Source organism: Heteronotia binoei, chromosome 14 (assembly GCF_032191835.1).
Source record: "Heteronotia binoei isolate CCM8104 ecotype False Entrance Well chromosome 14, APGP_CSIRO_Hbin_v1, whole genome shotgun sequence".
NCBI lineage: Eukaryota > Metazoa > Chordata > Lepidosauria > Squamata > Gekkonidae > Heteronotia > Heteronotia binoei.
In genome coordinates this window covers 26590349-26614411 of record NC_083236.1, presented here as the reverse complement: position 1 = coordinate 26614411, position 24063 = coordinate 26590349, and the positions used below count along the sequence as shown (strand labels likewise).

The following is a 24063-nucleotide window of genomic DNA, read 5'->3' as shown; positions in this document are numbered from 1 at the left end:
ATTCTGAACATTTTCCTGCCTAATCCTAAAGAATCTGTTAAAGACTTGGTACAGCTTTTGAATTCATTTAGTAAAGCCTCAGGGTACAAGGTTAATCTAGACAAATCAGAATAGATGGGTCTTTAATATAAATACAGTCTGTAAAAAAAAATGGACTGCCTAAATTTTGCTTCACGGAAAGGAAAATGGATTATATTAAATATCTAGGATTTGGAGAAATTTCATTGGTTAGAAATAATCATTAGATATTATTCTTGGAGGTGGTAAAAGACTTAAGCTTTTGGCATCCCCTGTCTTTGATGGCTGGGCAAAATCCCCACTGTGGAGATGAATATTCTGCCAAAAAATTCTTTTCTTATTTATTAAAATCCTATTGCAAGTTAAATCCTCACCATTAGATAGCTGGCAGAAGTCGATATTTAAGTTCATTTGATTGGTTAATCCACCCAGGATGGGAACTAAAACCCTTTGTATAAAAGAGAGGGAGGGAGGATTTGGGGTTTCTAGCATCAAACCGTATTATAAAGCAGTTAAATTAGAGGCTGCAAGAGATCGGTTTATCCCTGAGACAAATACATTGTCAATAGAATTTGTTCTCATGCAAACAAAAAATAACAGATCTTATGTTTTTGAAGAAGAGCCATGAGATGTAATGTTGTTTCACTAGAGTTAGTTTAGTATATATACGAGGCTCACAACATTTTTCAGATGAGCAACTGCCAGATGAAATATTTTTAGAAAATACTTGCACTTGAAGGGATTATGGGCCGTGTACCATTAGGAATCTTGTAAAAGAAAACAAACTCCTATAGATGTCTGTGGAAGATGCCTGCCTATTAATGTAGATTCTGTTCTGTGTCTTCTGGACTTGTCATAGCCTGTCATTATAGCATCAAGTAGTTGGTATGATCAGTGAAATTCCTCCTGATTGTTTATTATGTTATATGAAGAATGGAATCGAGGAGTCTGATCTTGACTTAGGGTTGCCAAGTCTGTGTTGGAAAATTTCTGGAGACTTTGGGGGTGGAGCCAGGAGAGGGTGGGGTTTGGGGAGGGGAGGGGCCTTAGCATGGTACAATGTCATAGAGTCCAGGGGAGCTAATCCCTGCCTGCTGGATATTGGCTGTAAAAGCAGGAGATCTCCAAGCCCCATCTGGAGGATGGCAACCCTATTTGCATGGAATTAGCTTATTAATGGCAGCTAAATTTCCTACTGTAGCTTCTTCAGTAATGGCAGATTGCTTAAATTTGGAGCTAAAAGTGGTCTTGATGATCTTCTAGCAAGAGCCAGGGAGGTCCAGTCAGGTCCACAATCACTTGTATAGACAGATTTCTTGAAGAGGAAGAGAAGAAAGTATTGATCATGCTTGGAGAACAAGAAAGCACAAGATGGTGTTTCTTCTGTATACATTCTTAGGTTTATAGGGAAGTCCTGTTTTTTGTGTCTGAAGCTTTGATCGTAATTTTGATGCATTCTACAGTGTTTACATTTGTGCAGTCTTTTAAATATTGTTTTTTATATTCTTTATACTATTATTATATGTTTTGTCCTGTTCCATTAAAAATGTAAATGTTGAAAAAGAGAAAATAATTCTGGGCATTTCTAAGTCCACATTAATAAAAAGCTATCATTTACCAGCAAATGGTTTATTTACTGAAGACGGTTCTTCCAATAAAATGGTGAAAATAAAAATAGTTACATAACAAAATAGTTACAAAACAAAATGTTGTTTTAATGTTTGCCTCTGCGCAATGGCCTAAGTCATTATTAATAAATAATGGTCACTGGCTGCAGACATTTGACTGGCACTGAGATTTATCAATGAAATGTTTTGACACTTCTCATCGGTGGCCATTTGAATGTTTGTCATTCACCATAAATAGCACTTATCAAAGGCAGTCATAAATTCCAATGATTAAAACACCCAAAAGCTTATCATGGAGTTGCCAAAGACTGCAGCTTGGGATCACTAGTCAATTCTATTAACATGCATTACATATGAATATGCTGACAATTTGAGTTAAAAAAAAAACACATCTAAGATTTGCCTCCAATTGACCACTGATTATTTTAACAAATCTGTGATGTTTCCAACTGTAGGCATGGCGGAAATATGATACAGACCGCAGTGGCTACATAGAAGCCAATGAACTCCAGGTGGGTCATACAAGACATCCTTTTGGGGTCCTTGTGATGCCAGATACAAAATGGCTCGGAGATTTAAAAAACAACAATAATAGTAATGATAGTTGCTGAAACTAATGGTGCATGTTTTCTGAGGCAGAACCAAACTGAAGAATCAGTGTAATAAGAATACAATATTTCTGTGACATGTTAAAAATGCTTTAGAGGCAGTTATAGTCACCTTTAGTAAGCTAATATTATGAAACCCAATACTGAGGGAGAGAAACGAATAGAAGGCTGACCAGTGACTTTTGTGGCTTGCATGCTACCACCACCCCATCCCCCACTGTCCACACAGATGCTTCTTGGACATCCCTGGCTCAAGGAACAGAAGGGCATAATAGCAAAGTGGAAATGTTCAATAAAACAGAAGTATTCAAAATGCTTTCTTTTTATAAAAATAATACGATTGTAATTTTAATTCTAAAAAAATTTAGACAGCCCCCCCCCCCCCCCCCATTTGCATTGTTTATTGAATGGATTATATTGTTTTTATGTTGTTGAAGGTTTTCATGGCCAGAATTCATTAGTTGTTGTAGATTTTCCGGGCTGTATGGTTATGGTCTTGTAGATTTTCCAGGCTGTATGACCTGATGTTTCTCCAGTGACTGTGACTGGCATCCTCAGAGGTATAACCCAGAAAACTGGAAGTCTCTCTGGGTCAATGTGAGATTGTAATTTATATCTACTCAGGAAGGTGGAGTAAGGCTGAGTTATTATCTGTAATGCTGGATGTGTTGTCCAGCATTACAGTGTCTGGGAATAAGATAACATCCAATTACCATGTTAGTTTACACAGAGAAGCCATTGAAATCCATAAACACAATTTCAACAGGAAGGAAGAGTTTAAAAATGAATAGGGCATGGCTTCCAGTTCTGAAAAACACAAAATGCTCTACATCTTACAACAGCCCTACAGATAAGATTAGATTTTCAATAGCCAATCCGTATACAAAAGAACCTCCTCAGGAAAGCTCCTCCATTAGCATGTTCCAGCCAGGGAAGCTCTTACAAGATAATGACTCAGCCCTATCCCACCTTCCTGAGTAGATATAAATTACCTGCCTACCATCTTCTTCTCACTTTGATCCAGTGAGAACAGTTTTCTAGGTTACACTTCTGACGATGACAGTCACAGTTGCTGGCGAAATGTCAGATCTCACAATGCCAAGACCATGGCCAAACAGTCTGGAAAATCTACAACTACTATATTGTTTTTATTTCAGTGTTCTCTCACATGGTTGCCAGGTTTTCCACTAAGGCAGGAGACTTCCTGCCAGCATCCTGTGCTTATTTGCCATTGCTCATTTGGGCAAAAACTTGGCAGTTGTCGCTCATGACAGAACCTCACTTTCAGGGTTTTACCACAGAGTTTCTGGTAATTCATAGAATGATGTGATGGCACTTCTGGTTTCCCCAAGAAGTGACACCATGATGCTTGTGGTGATGACACCCTCTGCCCCCCCTCATCTCTTGCTGGGTGCCAGTCATCAGCTGACAACCCTATTCTTTAATACCGTAATCCATTTTTAGTGCACTGTTTGCTGAATGTATGTTCTGCTGGTCTTTATTGCATTGCTTTCTAATTCTGTAATCCATCCAGAGGCTCAACAAGAAAGGACTATTAATGTAGTAAATAACTAAACAAAATGCCCAAGGCAGGAGGAATGTCCCCCCATCCCATTATCTCCTCCTTCCTCATAGAATACCACTTACTATCAGGAGACTGCAGCATGGCCTAAGAGCCACACATTAGGGCAGTCCTGGGAGAGCAGCTGAAAATGGCCTCTCCAGTTTGACCCATATCTTTGGCTAAAAGCAATGGGGAAGGCAGAGAATGCATGACGGTACAGGGACTTTAAACAATATGTCATGTGGCGAGAAACACAAAAGTGTCATTTTTGCAGCCACCCAGAATCACCACTACTGAGGCAGAGCACCTTTGACTTTTTGGTCTACTTTGCCTGTTCTTTACTGACTCCTCCAACACTCATGGGTTTCAGGAAGCCATTGAAGGAGAACTCTATTAGTGGTGGGTGGGTTTTGGTGGCTTTGGTGGCTTTTGGTGGCTTTTGGTGGGTTTTGGTGGCCCTCACCCAACTTCACCCTTTCCGCCCACAGGGATTCCATAGGGAGGTGGACTCTTTTTTCTTTGTAATCTGAGGGGTTGCAAATGGAAGGAGAAGGAGGCTGAGATGGTGCAATGAATGTACAAGAGAATAACTGCATCTTCTTGCAGTGTGGGTCTTCTGTCTACACATCCCCAACCATCATACTGCTAATTGCTCATAATTCCTTACAAGGGACATGTATGTTGAACACACATAAACACATTAAGTTCTTATACTGAATCAGACCTTTGGTCCATCAGGGTCAGTATTATTGTCTATGCAGAATGACAGCAGTTCTACAGGGTCTCAGGTAGTGGTCTTTCACCTACTACTTGATCCTTTTTTAACTGGAGATGCCAGAGATTGAATTTGAAACCTTCTGCATGCCAAGCAATGCTCCACCACTGAGCTGTGGCCTTTCTCCATGTTCCCGTTGGGAAGGAATTTCTGATTAACTGCTGGTTTCTCTCCAAGGGTGAGTGATACCATGAAGTCCATTTTGTACCCAGCACCAGGTACTCCAATTAAGACTCAAGTAGGTAGCTGCTGTGTTGGCCCGTAGTACTAGAACACAATTTCAGTCCAGTAGCACCTTAAAGACCAACACAATTTTCCAGGGTAAATGTTTTTATGAGTTCAAGCTCCCTTCCTCAGGCACCTGACATATCTGATATAGTTTTGACTCCTAAAAATGTATACCCTGGAAAAAACTGCTGGTCTTTAAGCTGCTACCAGGCTCGGGTTTTGTTCTCCAATTAAGTCTGCAACACATCTTGTGTCACTTCATTTGAAGCAGGGCTTTTGTTGTAGCATGAACTCCTTTGCATATTAGACCATACCCTCTGATGTAGCCAATCCTCAAAGAACTTACAGCAGGCCCTGTACTAAGAGCCCTGTAAGCTCTTGGAGGATTAGCCACATCAGGGGTGCGTGGCCTAATATGCAAAGGAGTTCCTGCTACCAAAAAAACCCTTCTTTGAAGAATGCCACTAAGCGCAGATTTGGGGCATCTCATATTATGAAACATTTCTTCCCTTTGCCCCTTTATTTTGTACTGTATACCACTACTTTGCAACATTTATTGAAAGATATCACACTAGTATTATTTCTATGTACTGTGTTTCCTGCACCTTTCTCCACATTACTAGCTGTCACTATATGGAGAGCAGAGTCACACATCATGGCAACATGAACATAAGAGAAGCCATGTTGGATCAGGCCAATGGCCCATCCAGTCCAACTCTCTGTGTCACACAGTGGCCAAAAAACAAACAAACCAAGTGTCATCAGGAGGTTCACAAGTGGATCTAGAAGCCCTTCCACTTTGCACCCCCCCAGGCACTAAGAATACAGAGCATCACTGCCCCAGACGGTTCCAATAATATACTTTGGCTAATAGCCATTGATGGACCTCTGCTCCATATTTTTATCCAATTCCCTCTTGAAGCTGGCTATGCTTGTAGCCACCACCACCTCCTGTGGCAGTGAATTCCACATGTTAATCACCCTTTGGGTGAAGAAGTACTTCCTTTTATCTGTTTTAACCCGACTGCACAGCAATTTCATTGAATGCCCATGAGTTCTTGTATTGTGAGAAAGGGAGAAAAGTACATATTTCTCTACTTTCTCCATCCCATGCATATCTTGTAAATCTCTATCATGTCACCCCGCAGTCAACGTTTCTCCAAGCTAAAGAGCCCCAAGTGTTTTAACCTTTCTTCATAGGGAAAGTGTTCCAACCCTTTAATCATTCTAGTTGCCCTTTTCTGGACTTTTTCCAATGCTATAATATCCTTTTAGAGGTGCAGTGACATACTTCTCTAGCTAGACATTGCTCTGAGATAATGTCTCTTTTTCTTTGCAGGGGTTCCTATCGGATTTGTTAGAGAAAGCAAACAAGCCCTATGAGGAACCAAAGCTACATGAATATACACAGACTATAGTAAGTGCAGGATGTATCTGGCCTGCCATGGAGGGCTACTCAGCTTGGAAAGATTGTGCACAAAGCCCAGATAGCTTTCTGCAAACTGTGGCTGTCCAAGGCAACAGGGAGAGAGGGAAACTCCTGGACTCCTGCGAGATTCAACCTGGAAAATCTGCAACCAGTTGAGATGAGGGCACTATGTACATAAAGAGAAACACTCTCATCTCAAGCCAGATTTTACTTTTGAACATTTGTAAGATGCAGGCCAATTATTAGAAGATATTCTGCACAATGGGGCTTCCTAGGTACCTCTGTTTAAGGATGATGGAATTAACTTTCCCCAGATGTCTGTATAAGAGTGGTAGAATAAACATTTAAAATGTTATTACAGTGAAGTTCTAAAGCAAACCAGTGTTCAGACATCCCTCTACAGGTGGTAAGAAGGAAGCACACATGAATCCCAGCACCACCCTATTTCCCAGATCCTTTCTAACCCAGGGTACCAAACTGTACATGATGGGGGGAGCACCTGAGCAAGGCAATTTTAGTGAGAAAACCAACAGGGGAAAAAGGGAAAATAAATCTCTCCCTATACACCAAATGCAAATTGCTACCTCCACCACTACATTTTGTGAAAACATGAAAGGCAAACAGTAAACACTGCAATGTTATGCCTGTTCACTTAAAAGGAATCCCACTGTGTTCAATAGGTCTTCCTCCCAGGAAAACACACATGGGATTGCAACCTGAGTGTTGTATGTTTTTTTTTTTTTACTTTTAGCATCTTTTCAACTGAAAATACTAGGGAATTAATTTGGGGCTTCTAGGGTTTTCCCACTGAACTACAGCCTGGAAGAGACCAGAGAAAAAAGGCCTCATTACACATTATACAATCTGTGAACTCATTTATCTTTTCTGTCCCTGTAGCCTAGGCTATCCTGATCTCATCAGATCTCAGAAGCCAAACAGGGTTGGCTAGTATTTGGATGGGAAACCACCAAGGAATAGCAGAGACTGACTTGAAGAGCCGGTCATGCCACTAGGCAAACTAGGCAATTGCCTAGGGTACCAGCCTTCTGAGGGCACCAAATTGGGTGTCCACCCAGGTGACTCAGAGACGTTATCAGTGCTGGGGGGGGGGGGCAAAAGTTAGCCTTGCCCAGGGTGCCGGGCAGTTTAGGGCCAATCCTGCTGACTTGGGATAAGATAGCTTAATATGTTCAGCCAACCAGCAACCCATCAGGTTCTGCTGTGCACCCTTCCCAGTTACAACAGAGTTTACATGTGGAATATGAAGAGAGACCACACAATGGAAATGTCCCTGTATTCTGAGGGCCACTAACAGGGTGTTACTTTGTACTCTGCAGCTGCGGATGTTTGACTTGAATGGGGATGGGAAGCTCTGCCTGTCAGAAATGTCACGGTAAGATTTTCCGTTTGCGTTATTTAGAGACATGGACAGAGTCCTTGGGTGCAGAGTGAGTTGTCATTTCTACAGAGACAAAATAGACAAAATGCCAATAAATCCATGAATGGATCTCCAGAGGTATTTTTTTAAAATAATAAATAGCAGCCATGGAGCCTCCATCTCAACTAAGGATGCTGTGCACAGGGAAGGTGGAATTAGCTAATGTCTCACCTCAAATGCCACTCCCTTTTCAGCTGCCCTGTGGTAGGATTAGAAAAATAACATTTAAGGAGCTTGTATGTTTCCCCAAAAGGGACAAATAGCAGCTCAGGAGGGGGAAGGATTAGTGAAGTGCAAGCAGTATAAAAAGAACATAAACTTCCTTCTCCCATGCCATAATCCCAATCCCAATGGAGGGGTATTGCTGCCATTTACAAAAAAAAAAGTGGACTATGGCCATTGAAAAAAGAAATATTAAAGCACAGAACAGATAAATTTACCAATTCAAATTCAGGCAAACTTGACTTCCTCTGAATTCTTAACAAAACAGGAGTTCTCTTTTTCACCGTGGTTGTAAATGAGACACCATAGTTGTAAATGAGACAATTACTCCCATCCTCTGACATGCAGTTTTCCTTAGCTAAACTCCGAATGGTTAACTTACCCTTGTAGATCATTCACTAGTTTTTAAATCAGTTCCAGCATTCCATGAGCCAGATATAATCCATCCACCCATTTACAGGACATGCTTCTTCTGGTGGAACCACCACTATCATTCTTTATAAGGTTCAGATCTCTTTTCTTCCTGACTTGAACGTTCCCATGACTGATGTTCTACAATTCATATTGCAGATTGCTGCCTGTGCAAGAGAACTTCCTCCTTAAATTTCAGGTAAAGGCTCTGAAGATAATGTTCTCCAGCAGCATCTCATTCATTTTTCCTTCTCATCCTTTCTTTTCTCTTTTTTTTGTACAGGGAGTGAAACTAGATGCGGAAGAATTCAATGCTATCTTTGCATTTTATGACAAGGTACAAGATCTGGGATGAATAATAAAAAACCTTAATCTGTCCATGGGCAGAAGTGTGGATCTGCTGGACACTCATGTCCAAATGCTGTAGCTTCTTGAGGTTGGCCTTTCTGGGGAACTTTTAAGATGTTATTTGGGAACTTTGTGTTCTGTTTTGTAATGGCCAATGGCTATACACAGTAATTTTCTGACTGACTGACACTAATGTCAGCACAAGAGTACTCTGGGAAAGGAAATAATTCTCTCTCACTGGCTTATAGCCCCTCCTTCAAACTTAGTCAGCAAGGAATAATGGCCATTTCCAGAACCCATCCTCTCCCATTTCATCCATATTTTATGAAAATATTTTTGGTTCTTGCCTTTTAAGCAGGCAAAATGGTTAGATGCCAATAGGCAAAAGCCTGCCACAAGTGTCTATTGCACCAGTGTCCCAGGTTCTGGTCCTAGATGGTCAGGAGAGTAGCTCAGGATATCCTCTTTATGTGGCTAGTAATACTCACCACTGTGTTCTGAGCACCATTCAAGGATGTCAATTTGGAACTTCAGAGTTTTACAACTTGAGTCCAGGCTTCCTGAGGGAACACATCTCCACACAGGAACTTATTTGGCTTGGTCAGATCTCTCACTTAGGAAAGTTTCATCTTGTGGGGCAAGGAGCTGGGTTTCCACCATGATCTCCCCATCCCTAAGGATTTCCTCCCTGAAAGCTTTGGTTATATTTGGCGACATCTAAAAGGCAAGCAAAAACCTCTGAAGAAACTCTTCTATATGACCATTTTATTTTCAAAGATCTACAAAGCTGATCTTAGACTGGTTTTTTAAAAAAAAAATAAATCAATTCGCATTTAAAAAGCAGTAGATATGTATTTAATTTTTATAATGCATATTAAAGAATAATTTTCAGTAAGCAGAGTCTGAGTTTAAGGTTGATGGGCCTCTAAGCAATAAACTTTTTAATGATGTCAGACAAGACATTTAGAGAAACTAAGCTGTATCTCAAACGTTTCAGCTTGTGATATTTCTTAATCTCTCTATATTATCCTCTGTTAATATCCAGGATGGAAATGGCTTCATTGATGAGAATGAATTGGATGCCCTACTGAAAGATCTCTATGAGAAAGACAAGAAAGTGAGTTCATAAGGTTGTGAGAAAAGGCTTGCTTGTGGTGGCTGAACTGTACCCACAACAACCATGAGTTCCTGTTTAATTTTTCCCAGTTGCACCTGTAGAAGCTTACCATTATTGGATTGAGCAGGCCACTTACTTAAAAGACTGGAGAACTACCCCATACTGCCACAAAGTTTGCTGGGTGACCTTGGGCCTGTCACACATTCTCTTCCTAATCTACCTCACAGAGGTGTTGTGAAGGTAAAATAGAGGAGGGAGGCCAGTGTACACTGCCCTGAAAAGGATGGGATAAAAATGTAGTCAATAAATAAACAGCACCAAAATACCCAGGTATTTCAGCTCCTTACCTATAGCTGACAGAGTCCGCAGCAGGGTGAGCTGCCTTTCCTCAGACAGAAGGAAAAGAGCAGAGAAGTTGGCTGGTATAGCAGCCGGTTTCCTGTATTGGGGGGAGGTCCCATACCTAATCAGCTGACTTCCCCTCTTTCTTCAGTCTTGCCTCATGTTCAGTCCACCCTCCTGCCCTGGATATAGCACAGGCTTTTGCTGATCGCCCAGTTGTGATGGGGGCCAGGTAGGAATTTTTTGCCCCCTCCTTGATTGGCTGTAGGAAGGGGTGTTTTTCACCTACCCTGCACTGCTGTCCAGAGGATTGTGGAATTGGCTAGGGTGGTGTTGTAGTTGAGGTTGGTCACTTGGGGTTGGCGGGTTGGATTGGATTTGGCAGCTCAGTGAGCACCATGCAGCAGTCCTCTTTGGCCTGGGGGGGGTCTTGCAGGATCCCCCCCTTGGGCTGTGTGACATGGAGGGGAGAAAGCAGACTGCCTAAGGGATGGCCGGGATTGATCTCCACTTAAGTCATGCAGGGGTTTTTTTTTGGGGGGGGGGAGATCTCTTGGGCATATCCTGAGCAATGTGCCAGCTGGACGGGAGCCATCCCACAGGGAATTGGCTTTGGCCCGGGGCAAGGTGGCTCACCCACTGGAGGCAAGGGAGGTGTCCAAAGGACTTCTGACCTTGACCGTGCTGCCAATTTATGCCTTGCCTTTGCTGCCAGAATTTTAATAAAGTGGCCCTTAGTTTACCCAACTTCCTGTGTCTGTCTCTTTATTCCAACTGGTGGGGCAATTAATGTGTCACCATAGACCTAGCAGGATGTTATAAGAGGAGTTTTATTTATTTACTTTCATTTATACCCCACCTATCTTCCCAATGGGGACCCAAAGCCACTTACATCATTTTCTTATCCCATTTTATCCTCACAAGAAACCATTGAAGTAGATCATTATCCAATTCAGGCATCTGTTTATTTATTTACTACATTTTTATCCCATCTTTTTCAATGCAGTGTTCACTGGCCTCCCTGCCTCTGTTTTACCTTCACAACACCTCTGTGAGGTAGATTAGGAAGAGAATGTATAACGGGCCCAAGGTCACCCAACAAACTCTGTGGCAAAGTGGGGATTTGAACCTGGGTCTCCCAGAACTTAGTCCAACCTCTGAACTACTGCACCAGGTTGGTTTGCCAACAAAAGAAAGAGATCAGTTAATTTCTGGACTAAGAACAGCAGAATGAACTGCTGAAACAGAAACATTTTCTGGACAACAGACCAAAATTAACTGTGAAATCTTATGCAGAGGTATTCCAGAAATTGAAATTGGTGGTTTTAGGCTGAAGTAGGCATGCATAGAACTGGATTATAAGAAATGTAAACACAAGGCCCAGCATAAAAAAGAAATTATGTGGCTCTAGACACAGCAACAGAAGTGAGAGCCATGTCAACCTCAGAAATAAACCAAAATTATACAAGTTCTAAAGGACAAAGAAGTTTGCCAGCCATTCTTATGGAGAAGTCCTGAGATGAGATTGTTTAATGCTGAGACATATAAAAAGTTTCAGACCTCCAGCTATGAAGAAGGCTGAAGGTCCTCAAGAATCATGGCATAATTTAAAATATTTTTTTGAAAAGTAGTTAAGATCAGGATCTGCTGTCTCAGGGTGGTTATGATTTTGGTGCTGGAGCTATTTTTGACAATTTGTTATGGGAGAAGCAAGTAAGTATGAATTAAAGACCATTGAGCAAGACAATTACGGTAAATAGGCTGTTGAATTGTTCATGGCCAGGAATGAGACCTCAGCCTGAAGCAGCTAATGCTATTCCTACAACCAATGGGCCAATATCTAGGAAGAAGGAAATATCATGGGTATGGTCATCCTGAGCATGTAATAAACCCTAATTTGGATTTTTTTTTCACTGCATGTTTTTCTGTTCTGAGGGCAGTCCTCTATTATTCAGTACATTCCTCCAGCTAGCACTTCTCACATAAGACCAGTGTATTTCAATGAATGAGAAAGTGCCTAGCATCTGAGTAATGCATGCCATAGCAGAGAACTGCCCCCACAATGTCATGAACTGTTGGGTTTACTGGGGAATGCTAAATATATATTAAAATGTTACATTTTCCCAAAGGCTATAGGAGGTGGCCAAACTGTGGCTCGGAAGCCACATGTGGCTCTTTCACACATATAGTGTGGCTCTCTAAGCCCCCACTACCCTATTCACTGGCTTGGAAAGGGCATTTAAAGTTAAAGTTGTTTTCTTTCCACCTCTCCCTCCCCCATCTATTTGCTTTGCTTTCCTTTCTTCTTGCCTGCCTTGCAGCTCTCAAACATCTGAAGTTCATATCTTCTGGCTCTCATCTGATGTTTATTCTATGTGGCTCTTGTGTTAAGCAAGTTTAGCCATCCTTGGGCTATAATAAATCCCTTTGGAAGTCCAAGTGTAAATCTGCTTTTGCTATAACCAGTGAATTCTATTAATTTATCACCATGGCTTTTGGCTTACAAGGGGCTCCAGCCAGGTTTCAGAGGCTGTTGGATCAAGTGCTTCCACCCCATAAAAACTATGCAGCTATATATCGGTACAATGTGGCAATAATCCTAACTGGAAAGTTCATTTAAAATATCTGAACTGGATAGTATACTAATGCATCTTTGACAACAAGCCTGCCTAAATATATATTAGTTAACAAAACAAGTGTGGGCAAAATATATATAGATATATATATTGTAGAACCAGAAGTGAAGATAAAGGTGATAACAGAAACATCCTTCCATGCATCAAGAATTAAATCCTTTTGGGGCTAGCAAGATAATATAATCATTTGGATTCAAATTTACCAAACATAGTTGATCCATTAACTGGCATGTTTAAAAAAAGAATATGCCAAAGAAAGTGAGCCAAACAAAAGCGTGACAGGTGGCTTTGGATACATATAGGTAGGGACCTAATTGAGAGCAATACTCAAGGCCAAATTAGATGTGATGTGATCAGGAGTTAATCCATGATTCGCCCCATGGATTATTTCCGGGATGCTTCATTTATCCCTGTCACTGGTCATCATCCATTAACTTAGATGAACAGGGATGAAAGGGGAAAATGACAGGTCTTTTGACCTGATTTCACCTTATGCTGTAGACAAGAATGCAGAATAATAATGTAGCTCATTTATCCCTGAATGTGACTTATTGTTCAGAAGCTACCATTTTTACTGAAGGAGGAAAGTGTTTGAGAGGGAGGACCTTTAGTGGGTGAAAGGCAAAGTTACTTCAAGGTCTGGTATTGTAGCGGCATCAGTGTGGTTGTCATTGTTTGTTTGTTTTGCCGTGTACAGCCACACAAGCAGAACTAACTAGTCCCAAAAAAGTGAAGCCAGATGAAAAAGGGGAACAGGATTCTAAAATGGGTGCACTGGAGCAGAGACTGTTGGGAGCAGACAAAACCAGAGAAGAGAACTCTGGCTGCTGAAAATGGATATGCATGCTAGGAATGCTTGGTGATTTTGCTGTTGGGTTTCCTGGGTTTCTGTGACTCATATTTAGGATGAGCAAGCTGCTCATGTCCAGGCTTAGATCTGCAAAACTAGAAGGGCATTCCTAGCTAGGGTTGCCAAACCTCAGCTGGGGGGCAGAGGATCTCCTGGTCTGGAGGACCTTCCCACTTCCCCCACCCCTGATTTCAGGGTTATCAGAAAGCAGGGGAGAGGGGTGAATGTGCACTGGGCCCTCCATTATACCAGATGGAGACTGGTCCCCATGAGGTATAATGGAGAATCAATCCATGGGTAACTGGGGCTTTGGGGGGGCTGTTTTTTGAGGTAGAGGCACCAGATTTTCAGCACAGCATCTGGTGTCTCTCCTCAGACCCCTCCCCCAAGTTTCAAAAAGATTGGACCAGGGAGCCCAATTCTATGAACCCCAAAAGAAGGTGCCCCTATCCTCCATTATTTCCAATGATGGGAAGGCGTTTAATAGGAGCACAGTCCCTTTAAAAGTGATGGCCAGACTTCCCTTCAGAGTGCAGTCATATTTTCACAACTTTGCTCCTGGCTCCATCCCAAAGTCCCCAGATATTTCCTGAGTTGGACTTGGTAACTGTATCCCCAGCTCAAATTTCCCATTACTGCCAGAGCAGTTAGTCTTGCTGAAACAGGAGGCATCTCAAAGATTAATAACTTTTATTCCAGCATAAGTTGCTGTGAATCAGAACTCATTTCATTGCATGCATGAAGTCTTCCGTTCATTAGACAGGAGTATTTACATTCTTAATGGACAGACAACAGAAATTCACGTCTGCTTGTGAAAGTTCTTGTTTTGTAACTTAGATTTTAAATTTGCTTGTGGTAATCCTTCCCCCAAAATCTGTATTTGGAATTTAGGTTTTTAATATCCAAAGCTTGATTGTAAAGTTTTCAGCTCTTTTTTTTCCATGAGCCTAATTGTGTAAGAAAATTAGTGTTTGGCAAGTTTCATATTGTTGGCTTATGACATTCAAAATATGCACTTTCTCTGCTCTCAAATGTACTCAGGAAATGCACTTCTGTTTTGAGAGGAGGTTCCCTAAAGAGGCATAGAAGTGCATTCATAATTATGGGTGCAATTTACTAGGTCTCCCAAAGCTTACGTAATTGGGAGAGCAAAGCATATTCTTACTTTTTGGAAATCTCCATCACACAAGTTGTGCTCTGACTCCTTCCCTGTTCTACCAGGTTTCAAATGGGGCTGAAATATCTTTCCAGCTCAAGCTGAACCTAACATGTCCTCCTCCTGTGTTCCCCTTTACCAGGAAATGACAATCCAACAGCTCACAAGCTACAGAAAGAGCATCATGAATCTCTCTGATGGGGGGAAGCTGTACCGCAAGGAACTGGAAATTGTCCTCTGCAATGAGCCCCTGATGTAAAGAACAGCAGTGTCCCTTGACCACCTCCCCTCCTCTCCCCTGCTCTGCCACTACCACGAAGGCAAAGACACCCCAATGAGCAAATGTAAGGGGTGTCTGTTGACCTGCACCTGGGTGATCCTCCCAACCCCAGAAGATGAGGCTTGATGATCTGCTTGTGACTTTGGTCCCAGAATCTGCACAAGAGGGTGGGGGAGGGGGCAGCACTGTATGACCTCATCTCATTTGCTGGGGAAGGGGGGCTCCAACCTAGACAGTTAATTTTTCCCCCACGCCTTGCTTGTCTCTCTTTCTCGCTAGTTATTATAGTCTGTGTTTTGTAACTTTCCTCATCTGGAATGGATTTTTTTTTCTTTTGCTCTTAATTTTTCATCTTTGGTCACCTTTCATGTTCAGTCTTGTTTACCAAAGAAGAGTTTACAAATAAAACTGATGGTCTGCTTCAGGATTTTACTAGTTTGCATCAATTATTGCCCTGAATGGTCAATAGCAACGCAGTGATGGATGGATTTTTAAAAGGAGAGCTTTGACTGAGATTGGATGTGGCAAAATCTTTTACAGATCTTTAAAGATCTGTGCACCTAATATATTTGCATTTTGCAATGGCATTGTTGATATTTGCTTACCATGTTAAGTATTTAATAGAACTGGAAATCTCAGTGGTAGATGGCACTTGATGTAGGCACTTGTTTATGTCAGAGGCTTTCGGTTTGCAATGAACTCCTGGGTATTCTCTTCGTCCAGGGATTTTGCCTGGGGAGAAGAATTACTTCCATTTTTCTGTGAGATTCAGGCCATTATTTGGGTTCCAGCATGTTCCACATTGATTGTCTCTGCATCCAGATATGCCAACTCCATGAGGGAGATAAATCAGGGTTTTTAGTACCCAAGTAACTATAGGCAGGGGGAAAGGGAAGACACAATGGGTAGAATTGTTTTTGGATTGCACAAACTAGCCAGTGTGGGCAGAAGGAATCTTTATAGAATCCAGGAAACAGTTACTCTGTTGGCATCTTTAGCTAGGGCCATGTTAAGGAAATCCAGGTTCTAACATAATATACTTTCAAAATAAAGACAACTGAACTGCTTAATTTATGTCTCCAATATCATTTTGCTCCACATATGTACTGTTATTTAGATAATGTTGAGCGTCTGCAGAGTTTTGAGTTGTCAAAGGGAGTGGTGAAAGGAGAAGGACAAATGGGAGGAAGGGAGAAGAAAAGCATAGGAGGGGGGATATAATTGGTTGCTGTTTGTAATGGAATACAAAGTCATATGGAGAACCACTGAACAACAAGTCTTCTACAAATGTATCTGAAGCAATAGGGATTAGAACTGTTTTATGGCTTATTTCCATCAAAACCACAGGAAGAAGGGATCTCATGAGTTTAAATGTTGTACTCGCCAGCTATAGCCAATACTTTGGATTTAACCTATGGTCACAGAAACCTAAGCAATAGAAAAATAGGTAAAGCTCTACATGATAATGAATGCCATCCTTTGTTTTTTATTTTAAAGGAGAGCATGAGCACTCATGACCCTTTCATCTTAATAAAATCTAAGTTCATAGAACATAGCATAAGTTGGACTAATTGCCACAATAGCTGGCAGATGGGTTCTAGCAAAAATTAAAAAATTACTTTCCACATAATTTATTTAAAACACTTGTCTCCTGCTTTTCTCCTTAAGAAAAGGATGCAATGGGCTAACAATGAAATATGAACCCTGTTAAGAACAACAGTCTGCATCCCACCGCTCCATGTGGGAATGTTGAGTCTTCTGCATTCCTCTCTGTTCCTGCAGTCCCTTTCAGACCCCAGAAAGATCAATCCGGTGTCCTGGACCCAGCACAGCTGTGTGCATTAAGAAGGGGCTATCATACTCTGCAGATCACAAAAAGGGGCAATTGTAAAGTAGGAAAAGGATGTGAAATTGTTCTTCCTTCCTCTTCCACTGCTAAGCAAAGGGTCAATTTTACCCTTCTTTCCTTCCTTACTCCAGTCCACCTACCCACATAGCTGAAGAAATCTGCAATCCTAGGAATGATCTTTCTTAGGGTCAAAATAGGCCGCAGGAACAGGGAGGAACACAGTCAAATTCCAGGTGACATACAAGCCACCAACAATCATTCCAGGCACCCTGAAATGCCCTCCTCAACAGTTCAGCATTGTGTCTAGTGGTGGGGTTAGCCACAGAGCATCCAGAGCAGTAGTACCAGACCATGGGCTAGACAGGATCCCATCTGCTCATGACTCTATGCTCCACGGTAGAAGAAAGAAAAGGAGGCGTATGCTCCTGCTGCTGTGTGCACCTGCCCCTCCAGGGCTTGGGCAGGTGGATTGGTGGCTTCAGTAGGCTTGAGAGCTGCATGGGCCAGGCCAGTCCTCCGTTAGTGGGGAGGATATTAAACCTCCCCACCAATATCAAATCTCTCATGGCTGAAATGGAATCCAGAATGTTTCCCACTTGAACACAGCATCCAGGCACCATCACAGGAAAAAGGGGGCTGTCTCCCAAGTTTTGTTTAATTAATTACAAAGGTGGGTGTTATGTATTATTGATGTGCAATCCAAAGCTTTGGATGGCCTCATTCAAAGATATCACATACATATTAAAAAGCACAGGAGGTAACACAGATCCTTATGGATCTCTGCAGGTCAAATCCCAAATAGCATACTCTGCTCTCCAATGGCAATCCTCTTACTCTGGTTAGATAAAAAGAGATTTTAGCTATACAAGCACTTCTGCTCTAATCCAGCAATACTAACATGTTGCTTACTAATGTGTTTCCTAGCACCTACTTGCCATCTAACTTGACCTCTTCCACTTTCCTTCTTTATCCTTTTTCAATTTCCTTTCTTTTTCCTCAATCTGTTTATACTCCCTCCTTGTTGCTCTTTGCTTTGTCACATTTCACATCTTTTCCTTCCCCCTTCTCTGCCTTTCTTCCTTTCTTGACTCTCTCAGACTACTACTTCAGTCAGCTTCAAGTTGTGTTTTGGGTGAAGGAAGGATACAGAGGTGGTCTCTCTCCAATGGTGATTGCCATTGGAGAGCAGAGTGTGCTATTTGGGATTTGACCAGCAGAGATCCATAGGGATCTGTATTATCTCCTGTGCTTTTTAATACGTATCTTTGAATCGGGAGGGGGGAGGCAAATCAGGCTACAGCCTCCTCCAGAAAAGTCTGAGCAGGAGCTGCAATTTAAAGGGTAAGTATTTCAGGACCAGAGGTGGACTTGAAGGAAAAAACAACCCTGGAAAAGCCCCTCCCTTCAGCCAACTTCAGTCCCAAGCTGCGCACAAGGGAGGAAGAGAGAAAGGCTCCTTGTCTGCCCAGCTAAGTCCTCCCCACCATGACTCAGCTGGGTGCGGTCATCTGTGCATTATTCTCATCACTGGACTGGTTTGGCAGGGAGGGGGCAGGCTATCAGCTTGCTGGGGAAAGTCTTGGTGACCAAAATGGCCAATTTGCTCTTATTTGGCACAACAGCTCCATCACCAGTAGAAAGTAATGAAGAGAGGGGGCTCTCATAAAGAGAAGGGGAAGAAAATACCGAAAGAAACAAGAAAAGAAGAGCAGCAGAATACAGAGTTTATGCCACTCCAATCTCAGCCAGGCAGACCAATCCAGAACGCCAGTGCATTTTTTGTATCAAGAACTCTTTTGCATATTAGGCCACACACCCCTGATGTAGCTAATCATCCTGGAGCTTACAGGACTCTTCTTTCAGGGCCTACTCTAAGCTCCAGAAGGACTGGCTACATCAGGGGAGTGTGGCCTAGTAGGCAAAAGAGTTCCTGCTACAAAAAAAAAGGCCTGTGGAATGCTTTTATGCATAAGCAAAATAAAATCCATCGTATACAGTCATATGGACTCCTCCCCAGTATTGACTTCAACTAGTTTCTCCTATCAGTGTACACAAATACTTGCAAATGGTGAGACCACCCACCACTATTCATGTCAATTTGATATACATTAGAAAGTTCTGGCAGCTACACCATTACCTGCCATTTTTCTTGGTTCCCTGAAAAAATGAAATCTTCCATCTCTCCTATCCCAACTATTTCTTTTTGTTTATTTTAAATTACCATATCTATAAAATATGGAAGGGAAAGGGACTGGAAATTATCCAACACATAAATGTAGGGTTGCCAGGTCCCTGCTGGCCACTGGGGTGGGATGGTAGGGTTGCCAGTTCCATGTTGGGAAACTCCTAGAGATTTGGAGGTGGAGCCTGGGGAGGACAGGGACCTCAGTGGAACACAGTGCCATGGAGTCTACCCTTTAAAGCAGCCATTTTCTCCAGGGCAACTGATTTTTGTAGTCTGGAGATGAGCTCTAATTCTGGGGGATCCCCAGGTCCCACCTGGAGGCTTGCATTCCACTGAATGAAAAATCAGTTATATTTAAATCCTAGACTACCCTCGATCCCTAGATAAGCTACTAAAGTGCCTGTATGGCTGCCATTTTGTGGTGGCACTTACTACCTTTTTGCAAAATTCTCCAGGCTCAACAGGGCTAGGGATCCCTGCTAATCTGTGATGAGTTCTCCTAGAGCTTCACTAGCACAGCATACTCAAATGTAGTCAAGAGATCAAGCAAAAGGAAATGTTCCCTTTTATCAGTCTGTGAACAGAGATTGTCCACAGCAATGGCCCAAAAGGAGGTTCTGAAATCAGACATAAGATAAGATCAGACAATCTGCATGGGCAGCCTTAATTGAAGTAAGTCAGAAATCTATGTGGAAGCTAAATTAGGACAGATGGAATTAGTGAGAGCTAGCTCACAGTTTTTTAGCCTCTGGTTCACACATTTTTGTCTTAGCTCAGGAAAAAATGGCTCCAGAGCAAACTCATTTATGCAGTAGCTCACAACTTTAATGCCAGTAGCTCACAAAATAGAATTTTTCTCACAAGACTCCACATAGGGCTGCCAAGTTCCTGCTGGACAGCCCTTTAATTCAGCAGAAGCTCACAGGAGCACAGCTCCTGAACCTTTCTGATGCTCCCCCTCCTCCCCACCTACCTTGTCCATTGAATATTAGGTGCAGCTGCATAACAATTCCAGGATTAGGAGAGCCGGCAGCCAGCCAGCCACTAGGAGCTTTGCCACACCTCCAGCAGCCCTCATTAACCCCTGAAGAAGCCCATACCATCCTTTCTCCACTTATGTGATTTTGGGTGGCAGATGGTTTGCTGGCCTTTTGACTGTGGAGGGGAGGGACCAAAGGAGAACCCCAGGTGAGTGAGGCCCACTTGGGCCGGCTGGATCTCTCTCCTTTCTTGCGTTGGGTTGCTTTTGGCTGGTGGGAGGGGTGGCATATGCTAATGAGTTATGCTAATGAGCTCCACCACCTATTTTTCTACAAAATGATCCCTGTCACCAGGCATGATGTATTGCACCAGGCATGTTAATGCGGGGATACTCTAGGAAATTGTTGAAAAGTCTATGGTTTCATGCAGGGACACTCTTCTAGCACAATTGCTTGAGCATCCTTGTGCAAAACTATAGAGTTTCCTGCGATTTCCTAGAGCACCCTGCGTAACATGCCCTGTGCAATACATCACTTCCAGGTGATATCATCGCACCCCCTGCACTGTGTACATGTGAAAAAAAAAATCCCCCACCAGCAGCCATTGGGGACTTGGCAACCCTAACTCCACAGCTTAGAGGGAGCATTGGTTACAAGACCCAATAATACCCAACTGTTCCAAACTGCAGCACAGCTGGCTCTATCCAGAAATTCCAACAATAGAATTTTACCCCCAATGTGTTTATAAAGGAATTATATAGCCAAAGAACAAAACTCATTCCCATATATACCAGAGTAGATCTGACCTCTTAATTAGCAGGGCCTGGAAACAGGATAGGATTCAGAAATGATTATCCTAACAAAAGAGAAAGAGAGAGAGAGCTCATGAGGCTCACCTGCCAGGCTATGTTCCCATTTGAGAGACTATCAAACAGATCTTCAAAGACAGGCAGGGCTTCATAATCACAGTGCTTTTGCATAGGCCTTGATTGATCACACTGGGGCAGAATACTGCTTTTTTGGAACAAAAACCTGAATGTCTGTACTATGAGCAGAGGCTCTAACGACACCCTTGAAATGGCAGGGGCTGGGTTGCACATTTCCCAAATGAGCAGTTCTAGAACATTCTGTTGAAAGCAAAGTGCACTAAGTTTTAATCCACCACAATTAAGGCCACAGAGATATTTAAGAAAATGTGAGCATATGAGTGGATCCATCCTACAGCTGCCATGTTTCTCAAAAGCTTATGCTACAATAAAATTTGTTAGGCTTAAAGGTGCTACTGGATTCTTTACAATTTTGCATCAACAGACTGACACGGCTAACTCGTCTGGATCAAAGGACATGGTGTGATGCCTGGCCACAGCTTCTGAGGAGGCACACACTGTGCATGTGTGCAGGCCAGCTGCAGAAAAGATTTCCAAGTCATTCTAGTGAAGAATAAACTACATTTAAAGAATAAATGGATTTCCACTGTGTCATTATGGGTCAAAAGGGGCTTCCTCATGATTGTACCAACTGTGGGTTTAAAAATGGTGCTGCTGAAGGTCCATTCTCTGTGCCTTCTCTGCCTAGGGGTTCACATAACAAAGTGCTGGGCTAGGATCTGGGAGAGCCAGGTTCGAATGCCAGGAGTCCCACAGAACTTTCAATACCACCAAAGTTTTATTTCAGTACGGTTGCCAATCCCCACTTGGGATCAGGGGATATCTGGTTTGGAGGCCCTCCTCCTGCTTCAGAGTTATCAGAAAAGCAGGGTGGGGAGGGAAATGTCCACTGAACACTCTATTATACCCTATGGAGACCATCCCCACATGAGATAATGGTGAATCAATCCATCTGGGGCTTTGGGGAGGCTGTTTTATCATGTAAAGGCACTTTTCAGCATAGCATCTGGTGCCTCTCCTAAAAAAACTATCAAGTTTCAAAAAGATTGGACTAGGGGGTCTAATTCTATGAGCCCCAAAAGAAGGTGCCCCATTCTCCATTATTTGCAATGGAAGTAAGAAATTTAAAAGGAGAGCAGTCCCTTTAGATGTGATGGCCAGAACTCCCTTTGGCGTTCAATCATGCTTGTCAACCTTCTCCTGGCTCCACCCCTAAAGTCCCAGATATTTCCTGAGATAGACCTGGCAACCCTATGGCTGACATTTTCTCTGCTTACTCCCTTGTTGTCTGTGGGCAAACTGGGTGAATGTACTCCTTCTACGGAATGTCGATTTGTATTTTTGTACAGCATTCTAACTGCTGAGGGTACAGGTGGAGCTGCAGCAGCCTCTGGTGGCCTGACAGACTGAAATACCAGCCAGCTGATATCCAGACTCCAGAGGCCCCAAGACTCCAACACAGAAGGACACCACCTATTTTTATGTCCCATGTGAATTGTGTAAGGAACGAAAGATAACAGGCATCACACTGAGCAACATGAAACAACAAGTCACTTAAACAGAATGAGTCCCATATTACATAATTAAAACAGGGTGCTTGGAACAGAGTGGATAAAACAATAGCACTGAATTGTCAACAAAGTACAGCTTTGTACAGCCACAGTCCTTACAGGATGAGCAGACACTCTGTCCAGACACTCTGATTTTAAGAGAATTGGATAAAAAAAAATACTGATACTTGTGACACTATCTTATTTCAGAAAGTTCTACCCATAGCCAATGACCAATGTAGATACTATGGAAAGCAGAAGTGAAAAGTACGAGGATTTTTACCCGTGTTTACAATTTAATGTTTGCACATAGCATTTATGTGTAAATATTTTAAAAGTTCCTTTTAGGCTCTGCAGAGATGATCAAAGCAACAAAAATGCAGCATTATCAGTTATGTTACTGCAGTTTGGCACCAATAGTTTGGACTGGATTGTCTTTTGAAAACCACCTCCTGACCTCTAAATCCACAGCCTTTTAATGAGCCCAGTGGCAGAGATCACAAATAACTGTCATTTTTATGAATACATGTTTTTTCACAAAAGGTTGCATTTAGACACCTTTGTTGCTTTCACATTTTTTTAAAACAACATTTCAGTGTCAGCAGGCATTGGCAACTGCTGTCTCTCTTCCTCCTGGCTGCTCCTGCCTGCTTTCACCTTTCCAAAGTGGGGATTGGGCCAAGAGGAAAAGGGCAGGCAAGGGATCAGCAGTAGTCAGAAAGAGAGGCAAGCAACAGCCACCACTCACCTGCCGTTTCCCTCCAGGTCAAATCCTCATGGTGGGATGGTGTTGGGTGCTGTTTCTTGCTGATATGTGAACATCTGAACCTTCCACTTTCCACAGCTGTTAAATGTGAAAGAAGGAATAAGGATGTACTAAATAAATAATTCAAAAGCAGTGGCGGTGTTTGTCTGTAGCAGCAGCTGCCACACCTTATAGACCAGGACAGGACTAGGCAACCCTTGGCACATATGTTGAACAGTGTCATGCCTGACTACTTTGCTTGATATAAGGAACTGAGATGCTTCCCTGAGCAATGTCACAGGGGCTTAGCTTATTTCAAGTGTGCTGGGCCCAAATACATTATGTGTGTTGACACTCCAGCACCTATGTATATAGGCATTGTGAGGGTGGGGTTTTTTTTAGTACTTGGACCCCCAAAAAACTTACTTACTCACTACTATAGTCTAACACATTTATTCCAGCATATTTTTTTCTGAGCCAGAGCTTACCGTCTTTGAAGTAGGGACTGAACTAGGATCTGGGAGACTCAGGTTTGAATCCCCACTCTGCTATGAAAACTTGGTGGGTAACCTCAGGTCAGTCACTTTATCTCTCTCTTTCCTCAAAGGGCTGTTGTGAGGATAAAGGCAGGAAGGGAGAATGACATTACAAATTGTTTTAAGGGATATGGAGGGATAATCATATTATAAATTGTGTTAGGTTCTCATTGGCAAGAAAATCGGGGTATAAATAACCTAAATAACTCTGCTTAATGGATGTACACTACAATTAATTTGATGAAGTGAGCGCTGACTCAAAAAGTGTCATATCAGAATAA

The 24063-nt window shown here is 42.3% G+C and overlaps 1 protein-coding gene across 1 annotated transcript in view; it reads left to right on the top strand.

Annotated features, from left to right (window-relative positions):
• The window catches only part of CALB2 (calbindin 2), a 45705-nt gene extending 30228 nt beyond the window's left edge, over nucleotides 1-15477 (top strand). The window contains exons 5-11 of the mRNA XM_060254392.1: nucleotides 2102-2158; nucleotides 6161-6238; nucleotides 7588-7643; nucleotides 8481-8520; nucleotides 8605-8658; nucleotides 9715-9786; nucleotides 14913-15477. Coding sequence (XP_060110375.1) covers nucleotides 2102-2158; nucleotides 6161-6238; nucleotides 7588-7643; nucleotides 8481-8520; nucleotides 8605-8658; nucleotides 9715-9786; nucleotides 14913-15029 — 474 coding nt within the window. The 3' untranslated portion in view covers nucleotides 15030-15477. The remainder of the gene's footprint in view (nucleotides 1-2101; nucleotides 2159-6160; nucleotides 6239-7587; nucleotides 7644-8480; nucleotides 8521-8604; nucleotides 8659-9714; nucleotides 9787-14912) is intronic.
• The last annotated feature ends 8586 nt before the right edge of the window (nucleotides 15478-24063 follow it).